The sequence below is a fragment of the Glycine soja genome, chromosome 5 (genome assembly GCF_004193775.1).
Source record: "Glycine soja cultivar W05 chromosome 5, ASM419377v2, whole genome shotgun sequence".
Classification (NCBI taxonomy): domain Eukaryota; kingdom Viridiplantae; phylum Streptophyta; class Magnoliopsida; order Fabales; family Fabaceae; genus Glycine; species Glycine soja.
This window is the reverse complement of record NC_041006.1, coordinates 6794443-6811807: the sequence shown is the minus strand read 5'-3', so window position 1 is coordinate 6811807 and position 17365 is coordinate 6794443. Positions and strand designations below refer to the sequence as shown.

The 17365-nt window shown below is 32.9% G+C and overlaps 3 protein-coding genes across 3 annotated transcripts; 2 read left to right on the top strand and 1 right to left on the bottom strand.

Annotated features, from left to right (window-relative positions):
* Positions 1 to 661: 661 nt before the first annotated feature.
* LOC114412238 (novel plant SNARE 11-like) lies at positions 662 to 5265 on the bottom strand. The gene is made up of 10 exons (XM_028376053.1): positions 4919 to 5265; positions 4731 to 4823; positions 4277 to 4370; positions 4122 to 4159; positions 3838 to 3926; positions 3208 to 3287; positions 2301 to 2357; positions 2112 to 2204; positions 1948 to 2022; positions 662 to 1202 (listed from the first exon to the last, which is right to left on the bottom strand). Exons 1-10 carry the CDS (start codon positions 4993 to 4995, stop codon positions 1113 to 1115), a joined length of 786 nt encoding a protein of 261 aa, XP_028231854.1. The 5' UTR covers positions 4996 to 5265; the 3' UTR covers positions 662 to 1112.
* A 1937-nt stretch (positions 5266 to 7202) lies between these two features.
* On the top strand, positions 7203 to 9896 carry LOC114412237. The gene is made up of 2 exons (XM_028376052.1): positions 7203 to 8936; positions 9022 to 9896. Exon 1 carries the CDS (start codon positions 7412 to 7414, stop codon positions 8441 to 8443), a length of 1032 nt encoding a protein of 343 aa, XP_028231853.1. The 5' UTR covers positions 7203 to 7411; the 3' UTR covers positions 8444 to 8936; positions 9022 to 9896.
* Positions 8581 to 9595, top strand: LOC114411079. Its single transcript, XM_028374844.1, has 2 exons — positions 8581 to 8825; positions 9022 to 9595. Exons 1-2 carry the CDS (start codon positions 8581 to 8583, stop codon positions 9593 to 9595), a joined length of 819 nt encoding a protein of 272 aa, XP_028230645.1.
* Positions 9897 to 17365: the final 7469 nt, after the last annotated feature.

The following is a 17365-nucleotide window of genomic DNA, read 5'->3' as shown; positions in this document are numbered from 1 at the left end:
AATAAGTACTTATATCCTCACTCATCTCCCCTAACATTTGTAGATAAATATGACTATGGATCCATTTTGATCGAATGGGTATTAATCCTAGCTATTTGTGAATTTTTTGCATATAAACTCAGAATGTGGGATGTTGTTTCATGCACTCTTACTTTTGTTTCCTTTACTTATTATATTTCGAAAAGTCTATTCTAAAATATAAATTTGCATTTAGGAATCATGTTTTTGAAATGTAATAGGAAATACAAGAAATAATAGTAGAAATACAGAAAACAATTGCGAAGAATGTGGTTAGAGTTACCATCCCAATCGTATTAGGTTCCGAGAATATTACAGCTACCAAAAATGTAAGATTATATCACTTCATCTTTATTGCCAGCTTGAAACAACAACTAGCTCAATCACGAGTAGTTGGCACATGAATAAACACTCTTTACACGGTAAAAATTTTTGTCACCGTCTCTCCAAGAAAAAAGTTGTCCAACTCATGACCCCAAATGGACCACAGTCCACGGTCTCTAGTCCCTACAAGGATCCTCAGTCAACGTGGAAAATTACCATATACCTCTCAAAAAGTCATCCTAGGAGCCACTTTTCTTTAGTCCCTGCGTCGCCAATCATGGGGTAACGGGATCTCAACCAATATAAAATTATTTGTAAATTAAAACAACATAAACATGTGCTTATATTATAAATTGATAATACTCATGATACCAGGTAGATTTTAAGAACTGAAGGTTTACAGTAAAAGCGAGCGTATATTACAAAATTGACAACAAATAATCTCAGAGGGCTCTTTTGTTTGGCTTTCCCTATGATTCGATAGACGGAACCTATTTAGAAAAATGGTTCAGAAAAAATCAAATGTGCATGCTTAGAGACCCACGTTCTATATCATGCCTCAGGCCAACCAACCCTTCTCTTTTATGTAATAACAAACTCAATTGTTGGCAACCCTGTTTCTAGCAACAGCAGCAGCCAATGTCATCACCATCAAACCAAAGAGCATCAAATCAATTTGATGAAGTCATAAACATGTTCATTTTAATCTCTAGTGTCCCCAACGCATTTGTCATAAGCTCATCAGTCATCACTATGTTCATTTTAATTCCTCAATTGTGACTCCAAAGCAGTCTTCGGTTCTGAACTGGAGGAGCTAGTCCTGGAATGTCGCGAATGTCCTTGTTGTCTGGGTGCACAAGCTGAAATTTTGAAAAAGTTATTACAGTAAGTCATAATAATCCGAGCACTATCAGAAGATTTAATCAGTAAAAATAAACAGCTTGGCAATACGTAGCAAAGGCAGCTTCCAGAGCTTAGTTCTACTATGCTGTAAAACGAAACCTTATTACACAAGAAAAATGGCATTTATAACTGTCACATTCATAACTATATTCGATTTTTAGAACTTTCTTTCACCATCTGTTAAAAACCCCGAGGATATGTTCGTTTAAAATTTACAATGCCACTGGCATTTCGGAGGATGAAGTACGAAACTCCTTTCAAATAAAGTGCACTGGGACTAGTTTTTTTTTTTTTTTTTTTTGCACTGTAGTGGTAAAAACAATCTTTTCCAAACATACTTCAAATAGATTTTGAAAGTAATTTCTTATGATAATTGTGACATGGCTGCATGGATCAATAACAAAAAAATGAACCTTGCATGACATCAAAAATACAAAAACTATGAAGCTATAGATCTGTAGAAAGGCATCAAAACCTGTATCCAGTGAAGACTTGGAAATGGAAATTTTGTTTTTCATGGTTAATCAATAAATACATATATTATGCTCAGTAAGCAACATAAATTTTAACATACTGTCAAGGAATTTCTACCATAAGAAAAAAAAATCACTTGGACCAATAAATTCACCTAGAAATACAACAACAATAGAGGATAAGAGTTCTGAACCAAACCATAAGAATTAAAAAGTAAACTTCTTGTACCTTTACAATAATGATTGCAATTACTCCAATGACGATAAGGAAAAGAAGCGCCATTATACACTTGTCAGTAGCAACCTATTACAAAAACACCTTTAAGTTAGATGAATGGTTCACAACTATTAACTATATTGCAATGGAATGATGTGGATTCTGTAGAAATCGACCTGCCTACCAATTTCCTTGACCAATTTAGAGGCTTTCTTCATAGAGAAATGGATTGAATCCAGCTCATTGACAACTCTACTCATTTGTTCTGTCTAGACATAGAAGAGTGTACCCTTAGTTCACATGGCAAATTCAAGCTTTTTTTCTCAGTTGATTCTGAGGTGTGGGACTAGGCATAAGATTCATACCTGAGCCTTAAGAGCTGCTGCAGTATCTGTACCAACATTTATTGTGTCTTGAACTACCTATTAATGCAAAGGGATACACAGCAATAAACTTTCTGTTAGCAAAATTTCCCTTTTTAACCAGAAGGGCAGCAAAAGTTAAATGTCCAGAAATCTTCAAATTAAACATCATCTAGAATGTTTCATTTCCCTTTCACAACTTCCAAAGGGCATGGGACAGAGTTCAATTGGAGCCATAACGTTAGTTACACATGAAATTCACATCTTTTCTATGTCAAATCCAACAATGTACGTGGATAACTTCGCTAATTGCTACACTTGGTCTAAGATACGTCATATAAAACCTTACAGCATCTTAAAGACAAAAAAGATATGCTTCTTTTGAACATGAAAAATGATTAATATTCTTTCTCCCCCACACTTTTTCTTCTTTCGTTTCATTGATCTTGTGATTTTACAATACCCTGAAGAACCAGAAGAATTCAAACAGAGAAGATGATAAAGAAAATGTGAATGGACAAAAGCAAGATTCAAGGCATAATGTCAATTTAAGACACCCAACAAATTCAGAATGCATATGTCAATTAAATTGAGAAAGAACATGTAGTGAAGATATTATAGGAAGCAAAATACCGAGCAAGTATCACATAAACATAAACAATAGGAAACAAACAAGACCACAGCAGGACAGAAAATAAGAACACAAAAGAAAGATGTAACAATGACTTAGTGTCCCAGTATTTTTCATAACTTTCTTCTAGTTATAAAGAAACATGTGGAACCTAGTCATTTCAATTTTCACTCTGGGTTCCTTTACTTCCTTGGACTAGAAAAATCAATAACAAACTATAAACAAATTTGTTGAACACTGCATATTTTAAAAGAAGTAATACTCAAGAAATAAGCCAACCTTTTTCCCCCTTTCAATGGCTTGATCTGTCTCATCCATCATCCGATTCCCATGATCCATTAGCTGTTCATTTGTCATTGCTGTAATAAGTCATAAATGGTCTACATTAACCACACCGGTAAAAAACTTAATTCTATTTGGTCATGCTATGAAATCCACAACAGCTTGTTTTTTATTTTACTTTCTTTATAAAAATGTTTTTAACGCTTTTTAGGCAGTTGACCAAAATATAGATGTGCTTTTTTGTGACAGAAAAGGCAAGAAAATATGCCATTAAAAGAGCAGCAAGAAATTAGTGCTTCTCTTGGGAAACAAAAGTACAAGCAAAAATGGTTGGGACATTTCTTTCTAATTATGCTTTCTATCAAAGCTTTGGAAAAACATTTATCAAAAAATGAAAAAGATCAAAGCAGGGCCAGACAGGAACAGAAAACATCTTCAGCCTAGAATAAGAACTATAAATATGTATTGGTTGACAAATCATATACTAAGGCTGTTCTATCAAGAATGTCCCAGTAAGTAAAACAAAAACAATTATTGACTTCCATTTATTTGACTGCAGAAAACGAGTTTAGAATTAAGATACATGAATACCAGCACAACCGATTATGAAGAAATCAGTATGCTTACAGGATGCTAGCAAGCCATTTTTTTCTGTGTAACCTTCATTGGGCCCCTCAAAGAGTTCAATTCGTTTATTCTCAATATTTGTAGCATACCTGCATTGCAATACAACACATTCAGTAATCGGTCAATGATATCAAGGAAAACATCCCACTCGTGCAAGAACATAATGATTTTGATTTGATGATAATTGACATGTTAAGGAAGCTGAAGGTATATAATACAAGCAAGAAATATCCACCCCTGACAAACAGGCAAAGATCGATAACTAATATGATGTTTTCACTTACTGCTTTTTCAAACCAACATATGAGTTCAACTCTTTGATCTGCAAAAATAATGGAAAATGCTTGTTAGTAAGGTTGATATGGAAACCAATAAACCTTAAAATATGAAGCAGCAGCAATTGAGATATCAACGGAGAAAACATCTATAAACATCTCACCATTGACTGCTTTTTCTCATTCAACATTTTGTTGGTTTCTCTATCAAAGCTATTCTCCAATGTTTTGACTTCTTTATCGAACTCCTTAATAAGCCTGCAAAATTAGATCCAACCAAACACACACTCGAGTTAGCAGTGACGGCAAAACCTCAAATCCGAGGTACGCTTCCAATGCCAAATGCTGTTCAGGAAGATCACATAACCAGGCTTTGAAACACAGATCAAAATCGCACACCATACAAAGGTTTCTGGTGACAAATTTTCATTACAGATCTGAAAATGGTGACACACGTTGACCAACCTACAAAACGAACAATCTACGGCTCTCTTGCACGTAATTTGCACCCATGGGACACAAAAACGCAATATCAATACGTGATTCATGAACAACAACATCGAAACTCGTTTATAATTTTGTTAAAATAAAATGTGGGATGTGAAAGGTGAGAATTACCGTTTACATTCTCGCAATTTCTCGGTGAGGTCTTCCAACTGCCTGCTCTGTCTATTGGAATCCTTAATTTTCTCCAACTTCTGAAATCCATTTCTGCAACCAACAACATTACACCGATCAGAAAACAACAACGTAGGAATGGAACATGAAAACGAAATGAATGAGAAGAAGAAGGTGAAGATTCTGACGATAGGGCGCGGAAATTGTCGGCGATGTGTCCGTCGATCTCGGCCAGGTCCTCGCTGATCGCCGACAACTGATCCATGTTCTCGAGGCGAGATCTGAGGCGGAGGGGTTGTTTGGATGACACAGAGGAATGCGGGTTAGATTTTGCGTTGGTACCAAACAGCGCGCTGCTGCTGCTGCTGCTGCGGCATTTGGTTTGGGTGAGAAGGATCTTCTTCCTGCACAGTTACTTACGGGGAACAAACCAAAAACATTGGGTCGTTTTCTCTTCTTCCCTCTTATTCCCTCGATTCGTGATTCGTGATTCGTGATTTTTTAATTTTTTTTACAGCAACAACTTTGTGAGTTGTTTTTTTCTAATTATTTTCTAATAATTGTTTTGTTAACGTGTTCTGTCACCTGTGATTGGTTCATTGCTGTTATTGCGGTGGGGGTGTTGATAAGGCTGGTTGTTGTTGTTGGGACATATATATATATATATATATATATATATATATATATAAGTATTGGTTTTTGTCTTTATAGTCATTTTATAAATTAATTTTTATTTTATTGAAATGTAAAAAATAGTCATATCTTTATATTTGTTGTTCAAGTAAGTTTCTATTGTTAAAATTTAATTTACACTATTAGTCATGTGTTCATGTGACAAGTCTTTGTTGTCCCCGTAAATAAATCCATGTGACAAGATATAACCAAGGAGAAAAGGATGCATCGCTGTCGCATTGGCTCCGAGACCTTGAGGTATGAATGTTTTTCAAACTATTTAGTTAATTTATCCATCATTGCATTTGTTAACAATACCATTCAAATGAAAAGTGTTCCGTTTGTTCAATATGCTCAGTAACGAGAGAAAAAGAAGTCCTTGTCCAAGGATTTTTTTTATTTCTTATGATGCTAAGCTGTTGTTGTTAGCTTGCTCTTTCATGTTTCTAGTCTGAAAGGTTGCAGCAATATGATGCTAAGCAATTCATAGCTCTTTTCCATTGCAGAACAACTCTTAGTAGTCTCCATTTCTTGTTCAAAATCAAGGGCCACATACTATGAAGCACGGACACGCCGCTGAAGTGCCGCGTCCCGCGTCGGAGACACAATGGACACACAAACGGGTGCGACTCCGGTGCGACGCGGTGTCCGTTGCCGCCGCTGTCGCCGGACACGGCTGGATGCAGAAAACGCGTGATCGGACGCGGCCCAAAAAGTGGACACGCGCGTCCAAACGCGGCCCAACCAAATATTTTATTATTTATTTAAAAAATACTTACCTAAAACGAAAATCACGTCTTCTCTTTGCCGCAAGCGAACCTCCACGTCGCCGCCTCCGTTTCCCCCTTTGCAGGTAAGCCCTTCTTTCTTTTCTGAGTTTTCTCATGATCTCATCTGCTCCATCGCCTCCATGTTTCTGAGTTTTCTGAGTTTTCTCTCTAGCCTCTGTTGTTTCCCCGTTCCATTGATGCTTTTGCCTGGTTTTATGGTTTCTAAATTTCTAATTTCAATTGATGCTTTTGTGCTGTATGGTTTCTGATTTTATGGTATTCTCTCCCTTTCTCTTTCCATGTGCAGTGGTACCCAATACCCAATGCCATGTGCACGGGTTACAAGAGAGTTTATTTTTATTATTTTATTTAGATAGTTTTTTGTTTTGTTGTGCCATTTGATATAAATTATGAAGATAGTAAATACGTTCCTCTTTTATCATTCTTTTTCATTTTATTAGCGTTATCTTAATAATTCAATTCAAAGGTAGCCTCAGCCCTCAAGCACGTTACAGCAATGATCATATTTTCTAAATAAAAGTTGTGCCATTTGAATCAAACGTTTAAAAGTGGCCTCAAGCACTTTACAACAATTATCATATTTTCTAAATAAAATAAATGGGTGGATGTTAACATATTTTTGTAGGATTAAAATTTTACTTTTTCTTCAATTAAAATTTTAAGGGTTTACTTGTGTTTTTATTTTTTTATTTACTTTTTAATTATAAAATTGTCACATTAGTTTAAATCTGTTTTTTGGTTTTAAAAAAATTATACAGAAAATATTAAAAATAATAAATGAAGATGGAAAATAAAAACACAAATAATAATGGAGCTTTAAAGTACAACACAAAGATTATTATTATACAAGTCCAAGTAGGTGTGGGGCATCAATTGAAATATACTATTCAGTTTCCCCTACCTTAACTTTTATTATTTTATTGTAGCTTGTTAGCAAATAAAAAATAAAGCCTTGAGTTTTGTGATTTTTTTATTTTCTTATTTATTCTTAAAAAAATTATTTGCTAAAAAAGTATCTAAATTGTTTAAAAATAAAAAATAAAACAAATATAATTTACAAAAACTAAAATTATTTTGAATAGTCCTATTTTGAATAAAATTAAGCTACAACATGGCCAATAAGACAAGAACAACATTGATTAGAAATTGCTTTTGTTGTTTGTTTTTTACTTAGAAATTGTTTACATTGATTTTTAATTTTTTTAAATTGTTGTAGAGATGAGTGCTTCTAGTCCTAGTCAAGCTAAAGAACAAGATGATGATACCAAACCTTTATGGACCTATGTTACAAAGATAAAAAGTGTAGGTGGTGGTGGAAATTATGAGATAAAATGCAATATTTGTGATTTTACCTTTAATGGATCTTACACTAGAGTGAGGGCACACTTGTTGAAGATGACTGGAAAGGGAGTTAGAGTTTGTCAAAAGGTAACAATTGACAGACTTATAGATTTAAAGAAGTTAAACAATGAGGCAACATTAAGGGTGGAGAAGTCAAAAACAAAATCTGTATCATTGCCTCCGGTTTCTACTCAACACCAAATGGATACAAACACTCTTGGTGTTGATCCAAAAAAGAGAAAGACATCAACTGTAGAAAACGCCTTTAATTTGCAAGCTAGAGAGACACTTGATCATGAAATTGCTAGGATGTTTTACTCTTCGGGGCTGCCTTTTCATTTAGCAAGAAATCCTCATTATAGGAAGGCGTTTGCCTATGCCGCCAACAATCAGATCAGTGGTTACCAACCTCCAGGTTATAATAAATTAAGGACAACATTACTTCAAAATGAGAGGAGACATGTGGAGAACTTGTTACAACCAATTAAAAATGCATGGAGCCAGAAGGGTGTGAGCATTGTTAGTGATGGATGGAGTGACCCGCAAAGAAGATTTCTTATTAATTTCATGGCTGTCACAGAGAGTGAACCTATGTTTTTAAAGGCCATCGATTGTTCAAATGAGATCAAAGTCAATGATTTCATTGCCAAACTTACGAGGGAGGTAATTATGGAGGTTGGTCACTCAAATGTTGTGCAAATAGTGACGGATAATGCAGTCGTTTATAAAGCAGCAGGTTTAATAATTGAGGCTGAGTTTCCTTCCATCTATTGGACTCCATGTGTTGTCCACACATTAAATCTTGCTTTGAAGAACATATGTGCAGCCAAGAATACAGAAAAAAAAACAATGTTATTTATGAAGAATGTTCTTGGATCACCCAAATTGCGGATGATGCAATGTTTGTGAAAAATTTTGTCACGAGTCACTCTATGAGACTATCAATTTTCAATTCATTGAAATTACTATCCATTGCTCCAACAAGATTTGCCTCCACTATTGTAATGCTCAAGAGATTCAAGCAATTGAAGAAAGGACTCCAAGAGATGGTCATTAGTGACCAATGGTCTTCTTATAAGGAAGATGATGTTGCAAAGGCTAAATTTGTAAAAGATACTTTGTTGGATGATAAATGGTGGGATAAGGTTGATTATATTCTTTCTTTCACTAGCCCTATTTATGATGTTCTTAGAAGAACTGATACAGAAGCTTCATCTCTCCATCTAGTATATGAAATGTGGGATTCAATGATTGAAAAGGTAAAGAATGCCATATATCAATATGAGAGAAAGTAGGAGAGTGAAGGATCAACCTTTTATGAGGTAGTGCACTCCATATTAATTGACCGTTGGACTAAGAGTAGCACTCCTCTCCATTGTTTAGCTCATTCCTTAAATCCAAGGTAATTAACTCTATACTTTTTTACTTACCTTTTTTTTTAGAATTACATAAATTTTAATCATGTATATATTTCTTTTTACTTATAGATATTATAGTCATGAATGGCTAAGTGAAGATTCTAATCGAGTTCCTCCACATCAAGACTTGGAACTCACTCGTGAAAGATTAAAATGCTTCAAGAGGTTCTTTCTTGATATGGATGTAAGGAGGAAAGTGAATATTGAGTTTGCCAACTTCTCGGATGGAAGAGAAGGTTTTGATGATCTTGATTCTTTAAATGATAGAGGTCAAATGGATCCAAAAGCTTGGTGGCTAGTTCATGGCATTAATGCTCCAATACTTCAAAAGGTTGCCCTTAAGCTACTTGCGCAACCTTGTTCATCTTCATGTTGTGAAAGGAATTGGAGTACATATTCATTCATCCATTCTTTAAAGAGAAACAAGATGGCACCACATAGAGCTGAAGATTTAGTATTTGTTCATAGCAACTTACGACTTCTCTCAAGGAATACTCCACAATATCATCAAGAGGAAACTAAAATGTGGGATGTAGCCAGAGATGATTTTGGATCACTTAATGATTGTGGTATTCTTGAAATTGCTAGTTTGTCTTTAGATGAACCAGAGTTAGAAAGTGTCTTTTTCAATGATGATTGCTAGTTTGTGGAATTCTTGAAGACTTGAAGTTGCTAATTCATCATCTTGCTTTATAATTTTTTTTTGTAAAGAAACAAAGCGTACAAATTGTATAATGAGGTCTTTTAGTATTTTTTTGTGACTCATTATCATAGGAAAAGTTCTTTTTAGATGATGATGAATATATAAATCTTGATTTTTAATTTAGATCTTTTATGCATATCACTCATATTTAATTTTATGTAATTTTATTTTATTTAATTTTATATATATATATATAGCCGTGTCCGTGTCCTACATTTTGGACATTACAGGTGTCCACGTGTCTATGTCCGTGTCGTGTCCGGTGTCCGTGTCGGTGTCGGTGCTTCATAGGCCACATATGCCAATTTCTCCTTCATATCACGAACAATTTCCTTTTCGGCAGAGGTGCTAAAGGAGTATCCTCTCTCAGTAAGGATTTTCACCAAGTACTCTGTTAAATCACGGCCAGCAAGGTCCAACCGAAGAATTGCACGAGGAAGAACATACCCTTCATATATTGGAACCGTGTGGCTCACACCATCACCAAAATCAAGCACAAAACTTGTTTAATGTCAACATAACAAAGACAAGAAAATAAGGAAATAATACCGATCGTTAAGAATTAATGTGGAAATACATGTATATCCCACTCATGTATATGTGCCACATATAACCTTGAACACCGCCTCAAATCAAACCAGAACTCAGCCAACATATAACATTTATTCAAATAATAAGCTGACCCAATCCAATTGAAATCACATGACCACAGTATAGTAAAAATGGTAAATCCAAGATCAATCACAAAAACAAACCTGTAGTTCGTCCACTGGCATACAGAGACAAGACAACCTGAATTGCAACATATATGATAGGCACATTGAAAGTCTCAAACATAATTTGGGTCATTTTCTCTATGTTCGTTGTTTGATGTCCGAAAGAGACCATTTAATTTCTTTTCTTTCCCAACATTTTCCACAATAGTCTCGCATTGCGTGGGATAGGTTTATCCCGAAACCAAACGCACCCTAAACGGCGTTGTCCAAGTCGAAAGTTCATTTGCATTTGAGTTTCATTTCACTCTCATTTAGCTCTCTTCATTGAATATAAAAAGCTTCCTTCTTCACTGATGCTCTTTCATGAAACACTCTCCTTGTTGCCGTTGCTCCACAACCTAATCACTTCCCCTATAAAATTGCGTTTCGTTCGCGCAAGGTGCGTTTCGTTCACCGATTCTGCGATTTGCATTTTCATCTGATTTGTTTGGATGAATTTTTGTGCTGCGGATAAATTTCAAGAGATGACTGCTTTGGCTTTGTTTAATAGCGGAGATTCAAATGTCCCAGGCAAGGAACCAAGGTTTCTTTACGGAGGACGGGGCAAGAGAATCTTCCTCGGAGCATATAAAAGTTGCATATGAGTTGGCACAAAAGGAGTACGAGAAAGCATAAATGAGATAGTCGTGGCACTAAAATTGTCAACAATGCATCTCACTAACGGCGTTGCTTTCAAATTTAATGGCAAGGACTATTTTGCAACACTTATGTAAAGATAGAGACTATTTTTTTACATTTCAAAAAGATATATACTAATTTGCAAAATGGGTATAAAGACATGGACCAAAATGCCTATTCACTCAAAAAAAACTCAAAAGGTTTAAGGTGTGCAATCCAGTGCGCTATATTTCGGAACGAAGATTTTCTATAAAATAAAAATGAATATTCTTTTAACAAGAAAATCAAGTATTTAATATCAAGTTATTTCATAAATAAAAATTAGGCAAAATTCTAATTTTAGTTTGTTCTAATTTTAAATCCATAATTTTGATGATCCTATTTTTAAATCAAGTTATTTAATTTTTTTATTTCATTTTACCAGTTGACCATTCAAAGTAAAATATATATGACGTGTTAATGTATTGACGCTGACATAATGTTACACTTATGCAGGTCACTGATATTATACTTAGGTGATAAGAGATTAAATAAAGTGAAAAAAAATAAAAAAAAAATGATTAATTTTATAAATCACTAAGACACTTAATTTATTTAGTTAATTTTATGAATACTATTTTACATGTATCATTAATCAAAAGTTATTAATTTTTTGGAATAATAAAAATTTATAAATTAAAATAATATATTTAATATTTAACTTTACATGTATTTAATATATTTAATATTTAACTTTACATGTATTTAATTTATATTATAAAAATGTATTTTAATATAAATTAATAATTATTATATATAAATTTTTTCTTATTTTATTATAATTTTAAAAACATATAAAATGATATAAAATAAAATTAAAAAGATTTATATTTTAAATATTTTTAATTTATAAATTTTTATAATTTAAAAATAAAATAATAACTCTTAACCAGTTATACATATAAAATAGTGTTTATATAATTAACTAAAGAAAATAAAAATTTATTTCATTATCCTTAAATAAAAGGTCATGAGTAACTCCATCATAGGAACAAAATTACAAATTTAACCTAAAAATTACTATCATTTATTAATAAGATTAGTTAATATTATATACTTACTTAATAAGTTATAATTTGACTTTTTCTAAATTATTTTTAAGAAAAATTAATAAATTAAAAGCAAAAATAGTTATTAAAGATTATAAGGTTTATTATTTTTTATCCATGATTTTTTTTTAATTTATGTCTTTAGTCTTTAATATAAATTTTGACCCCTTAAAATTCTTGAACTTTTTCTCAACATATTTTTTGTTACTACTTTTTAGGGGTGAAAATAGGTCAGACCAGACTTTGAAAGACCTGAGCCTAGTCTACGATTGATTTTTGAGGCCTGAGTCTAGCCTATCAAAGGCTTTTATTTTGGTTCGATCTGGTCTTTTTAAAAGCTTAGTTTGACCTGATAACCTTTTTAAAAGTTTTCTTTACATTAAATATTTAATACTCCTTTGCTCTGGAGTAGGAACGTAATAGGAAAGTTAAAGGAAAAGAAAAGCCAATAAAAACAATAAGAAATATAAAAGGGCACATGACTCACACATAAATTGTAATTAAAGTCTTACTTGATTATAGGAATAGAAGTTATGTTGGACAAGTGGCCTCAGATATCTTAAGAAGGGGGGGTTGAATTAAGATATTACAAATTATTTTCACAATTAAAAATTCTATTTAACTTTCTATTCAAGTTATAAATTCCCTTAATAATGAATTTCTTAAATGTTGATTCAAATAGAACAATTTGAATATGAATATAAAACAATAATAAATAAAGGAGTTTAAGGGAAGAGAAAGTGCAAACTCAGATTTATACTGGTTCAGCCACACCCTTGTGCTTACGTCCAGTCCCCAAGCAACCCGCTTGAGAGTTCCACTATCTTGTAAATTCCTTTTACAAGTTCTAAACACACAAGGACAATCCTTCCTTTGTGTTTAGAATTCTTTCACAACAAGAGACCCTCGGTCTCCTAATCCCTTTTCAGAATGAAGAAGAAGAAAAGAAGAAATCTCTCTTGAAAGAAATAGATTAAACAATTTGAGCACTCAATTAATTCCTTATTGAATCACAAGTGTTTTGGCCAAGAAATTTGTAAGAGGATAAAACAATTTTGCTTGTTAAGAGGATAAGACCTTTTTGTTCTTCAAAACTCTTGTCAAATTCGTATCTCAAGTCACATATATATAGGCCTTTGATAGCCATTCAAGAACCACACAAAAAGATGTGACTGTTGAAAATGTTTTCTGAAAATCTCCTCTGGTAATCGATTACAGTATGTGTGTAATCGATTACACGCTTTAAAATTTGAATTAAAATGTTCAGAAACTGCTGGTAATCGATTACCATATATGTGTAATCGATTACACAGTGCAAATTTTGAATTCAAATTTTAATAGCTGTTGTAAATCAGTTTTGGTCACTGGTAATCGATTACATCCTCTGGTAATCGATTACCAGAGAGTAAATTTATTGTAAAAGACTTTTTAACTTAAATTTCTTGGTCAAACCTTTTGCTACTTCAATTGGAATTCCCCTCCTATTTAATATACCCTTTCTAAGACTAGAGACTTGTCTTGATCATTCATCTTGAATATCTTTAATTTCTCTGTCTTGAATAAAGCTTTGAGACGCATGTGAACCTTTGGCATCATCAAAACATTCAGCTTGATCCTTCGTCTACAAGTTATGGAGCAATAATGTGTAACCAAGTCTAATAGTTTCAAAAAAAAATTAATTGTACCCAAAAAATAATATAAGTATATATATATATATATATATATATATATATATATATATATATATATATATATATATATATATATATATATAGGCCGACCTATAAGACTTATAAGGCTTTTTAATAAGCCTAAGTCTGGTCTATTTAATTTAATAGGCTTTTAAAAAAGTCTGAGTCTAACCTTTTAATTAAATAGGCCAATTCAGGTCAGACTTATGTAGGCTAGGTCGTAGGCCCCTATAGACCGGCCTGACCTATTCCCACCCCTACTACTTTTGGTCCTTACATTTAAGTAGGAAGTACAGTCACATTTTACTTTTTGGATAGAATGTGTTTTTAATCATACTAATTGAAAATGTTGAATTAATGGCAAATTATTTATCAAAAAATTATATATGACTATCTTATTAAATTTTTTGATGACTTAAAAAGTTATTGGACTATCAACATTATTTTTACATCATTTGTTAATATTGTTACTTAAATGAAGAAATTAAAGGAAAAAAATTAAAGGCCTTTAGAAGATTAAAATTTAAACTAGAGACTAAAAGCACAAAAATCCAAAATAGTTTAGGAATAAAAATGAAGTAAACCTTTAATTATAATATTTAATATTCCTAAAATAGACTAAAATACTTAATATAATAAAATGATATAAAACATTAGTTATACATTATTAAGAAAGAGTCTAATGCTCTATTGCTGAACCCAAGCACCCAACTTATATTTGATGAACAACTAGATTTCAGGCAAAAGTTGATGGGGATTAGGTTAGTTGAACAATTCACCCATAGTGGAGAAATGTTGCTCTTCCATTTCTATATCAGACAGCAAAGTTATGAAATTTGGTTCGGTCATTGATTCGGTCTAGATAGTGAATCAGTGGTTTAACCGGTGAGTTAGTAGTTAATCCGATTTAACCCGATATATATTAAAAAATTCAAAATTATATATATTGAATGAAAAATTTACATGCTAACAAAATCAATATAACTCCTAAAAAAATTGTTAGAAATTCAACATGCCACACAAGTGACAAAATAGACCATGCAGAGACCATTTCAACAATTACAACTTCAACCTACTTAATACTTTGTCAACCAAAGTCCTCAAACAATACAAAGAAAATTTGAAAAATAAAAAAACTAAAAAAAAATGAAAAACCAAAACCTTAGTTGTTTATTGCTTAATTTTCCCCAGACCGAAATTATAATGTCATAGCCTTATAGTCACACAACACACATGTATTATTCACAACTTTCTAATAGCCATGAACTTTGGTTATAATGTCATGAATCCAAAAAATTCTCCCCTGCAACTTATGATGCACACACACCTATAACTAGAACTAACAAAGCTAAGAACAATTTTGCGAACTACGCCTTTTTAAATCATTACTACTCTTCCATCTTCAAAATCACACAAACTTAAATTTAATTCACTAGTGTGTCCAGGGTATCCACCATCTTTTTAGTGTGTCCAAGTTATCCACCACTCAAGAGTAAAATTCTAATCTTTCAAGGTAAAGAGATCTATTTAACGGATCGATTCTCTAAACAAATGTTCTTCCATACATAGAGCCTTATGGCTCAAACTCCTAATCACATGCTTAAGGAATTGACGCTTGTATTTGAAAGCCTAATCACATGCTTAAATATTACAAGCCAAACAAATAAAATTGAAAGAGAGAAAATGGAAACGCACTTTGGTAGGGGATGCAATTTGCGAGAGCTCCTCGTCGGGGGTGACAACAGGCTAGGGTTCCCTTGCTTCGCAGAACATTTGCTCCGTCTCGAGGTGCTGAACTTTTTCCAGAATCAAGTTTTTGTATGTTGAGTTGGCATCGTTGTCGCATCAATCACTTCCTCAACGCTGTTAATGAACGTCACCATTATCTGCAGTTCACCCTCTTCCTTCACAAGCTTCACCTTCACTTCGCACGCTGGGTTCGACCCCTTCATTACAGCTTTCTAATAGACCCTTAAACCCATCCAATGGCTTCCAAATTGCCCTAATCCTCTAATTACATCAATCTTCACCATGAATTAACCAGAAAAAAAATCTTGAATGCGGTGGCACGACAATCTTCCCCAAATTAAATTTTCTCAAATTCCAAGTGCAGAAGCAGAAAACTCACCGGAAATGGGATCCAAGTGTGGTGGCAGCCAGCAAGTCACTGACTTGGTGCGATGGTGCAACGAGCTTGCAGTGGGTGATGTGAGGACGAGCGTGAAGATGAAGAGAAAGGAAGAGCGCGACCATGAAGATGAAGAGAAGGGTAGTGAAGATAGGCCATGAGCGTGAAGAAGAGAATTGACTGAGATTTAATTTCTTTTAGGGTTGATTCAAAACAACGTCATTTTCGAGCATTTTTTTTACATGCAAAACCAAGTTTGAGTATTAAAAATCAGTCGGGTTTACTCAAAATTGGGGGGTTTGATCTGGTCATCCTAGACCAGATGCATAGTCGGTCCAATAGTTAAATCGGCCCGATTATGTCACTGGATCTTGGTTGAATTGATCTGACCGGACGGGCTTAATCAGATTTTTCAACTATGTGAGGGAGTTTCACTCACTAATCTTTTTTCATGAGATCAGTCTATTTTAAGATAAAGTGATACCTCCATTTATGATTTTAAATTGACAATGGAACCTAAGACCTTGATTAAAAGATACAAATATTAAACCACATGTCAATAACTTTTGGTAGATTGAGTAGCTTTGGCCAAGCCGTTGGTGACCAGTAATGATTATTTTTTAAAATCGTTCAGTTTAATATTCTAATTTCATACGTATATTTTTATAAAAAAGTAATTGTAATTATATTATTATATCTCTTAAATATCTCAAGTGTCACTCTGTAAAGTTTTTATTATTACATTAATTTCTGACTAATTTAATGTTAAATAAATTTTTAACAGATGAACTTAGTTACTAAATCTTTTAAAAGATATTTTTGTTACAGTAAATCTTTTAAAAGTTAAAACACACAACAATTGCTTAACAATTTTAAATAATTGATTTGAGAACTTACAACTTTCCCCCTGATCACAGGCGATGATCTCGCATGCTTCTTGTCACACTAGAAAAATGTTAGCATATTTTTTTTGGAGAAAGAAAAAGAAAGTTTTTGGTGACCCAAGGTTCAAAACTTTATTGGGTGAAATGCTCATATTTAGTGCTTCACCATGCATCAATTTTTTTTTTTTTGAAAGAAGGATACATGTAGAAAATCAAATAACTTTTAGGTATAGAAGATTAAATAAGTAGATATTTATGGCTATGAGGCCTCATTTTAAATGGCAAAGAACTTCGCAAAGGATATATTTGAAAGAGAAAAAAAAAACAACAGATGAATTTATTGGAAGTTAAAAATCTAGTTGCTAATTGAAAGTTGTTAAGCTAATTTATTAAATTATAAGTATTTAATAAAATTATTTTTTGAAGTAGATAATAAATTTATGACAAAAATAAACTTGTTTAATATAAATTTTATGGATAAAAATATATTTTTGAGTAATTATAATTATAGTTTTTAATTAATTT

Bases quoted from the DNA above. Each gene is read 5' to 3' on its own strand.
- LOC114412237 (XM_028376052.1), top strand. From the start codon at position 7,412: ATGAGTGCTTCTAGTCCTAGTCAAGCTAAAGAACAAGATGATGATACC.
- LOC114412238 (XM_028376053.1), bottom strand. From the start codon at position 4,995: ATGGATCAGTTGTCGGCGATCAGCGAGGACCTGGCCGAGATCGACGGA. The intron at 4,824-4,918 runs GTCAGAATCTTC...TGTTGGTTGCAG, and splicing joins GACAATTTCCGCGCCCTATC to AAATGGATTTCAGAAGTTGG. The intron at 4,160-4,276 runs GTGAGATGTTTA...TTATTTTTGCAG, and splicing joins ATGAGAAAAAGCAGTCAATG to ATCAAAGAGTTGAACTCATA.
- LOC114411079 (XM_028374844.1), top strand. From the start codon at position 8,581: ATGGTCATTAGTGACCAATGGTCTTCTTATAAGGAAGATGATGTTGCA. The intron at 8,826-9,021 runs GTAGGAGAGTGA...TTTTACTTATAG, and splicing joins ATATATCAATATGAGAGAAA to ATATTATAGTCATGAATGGC.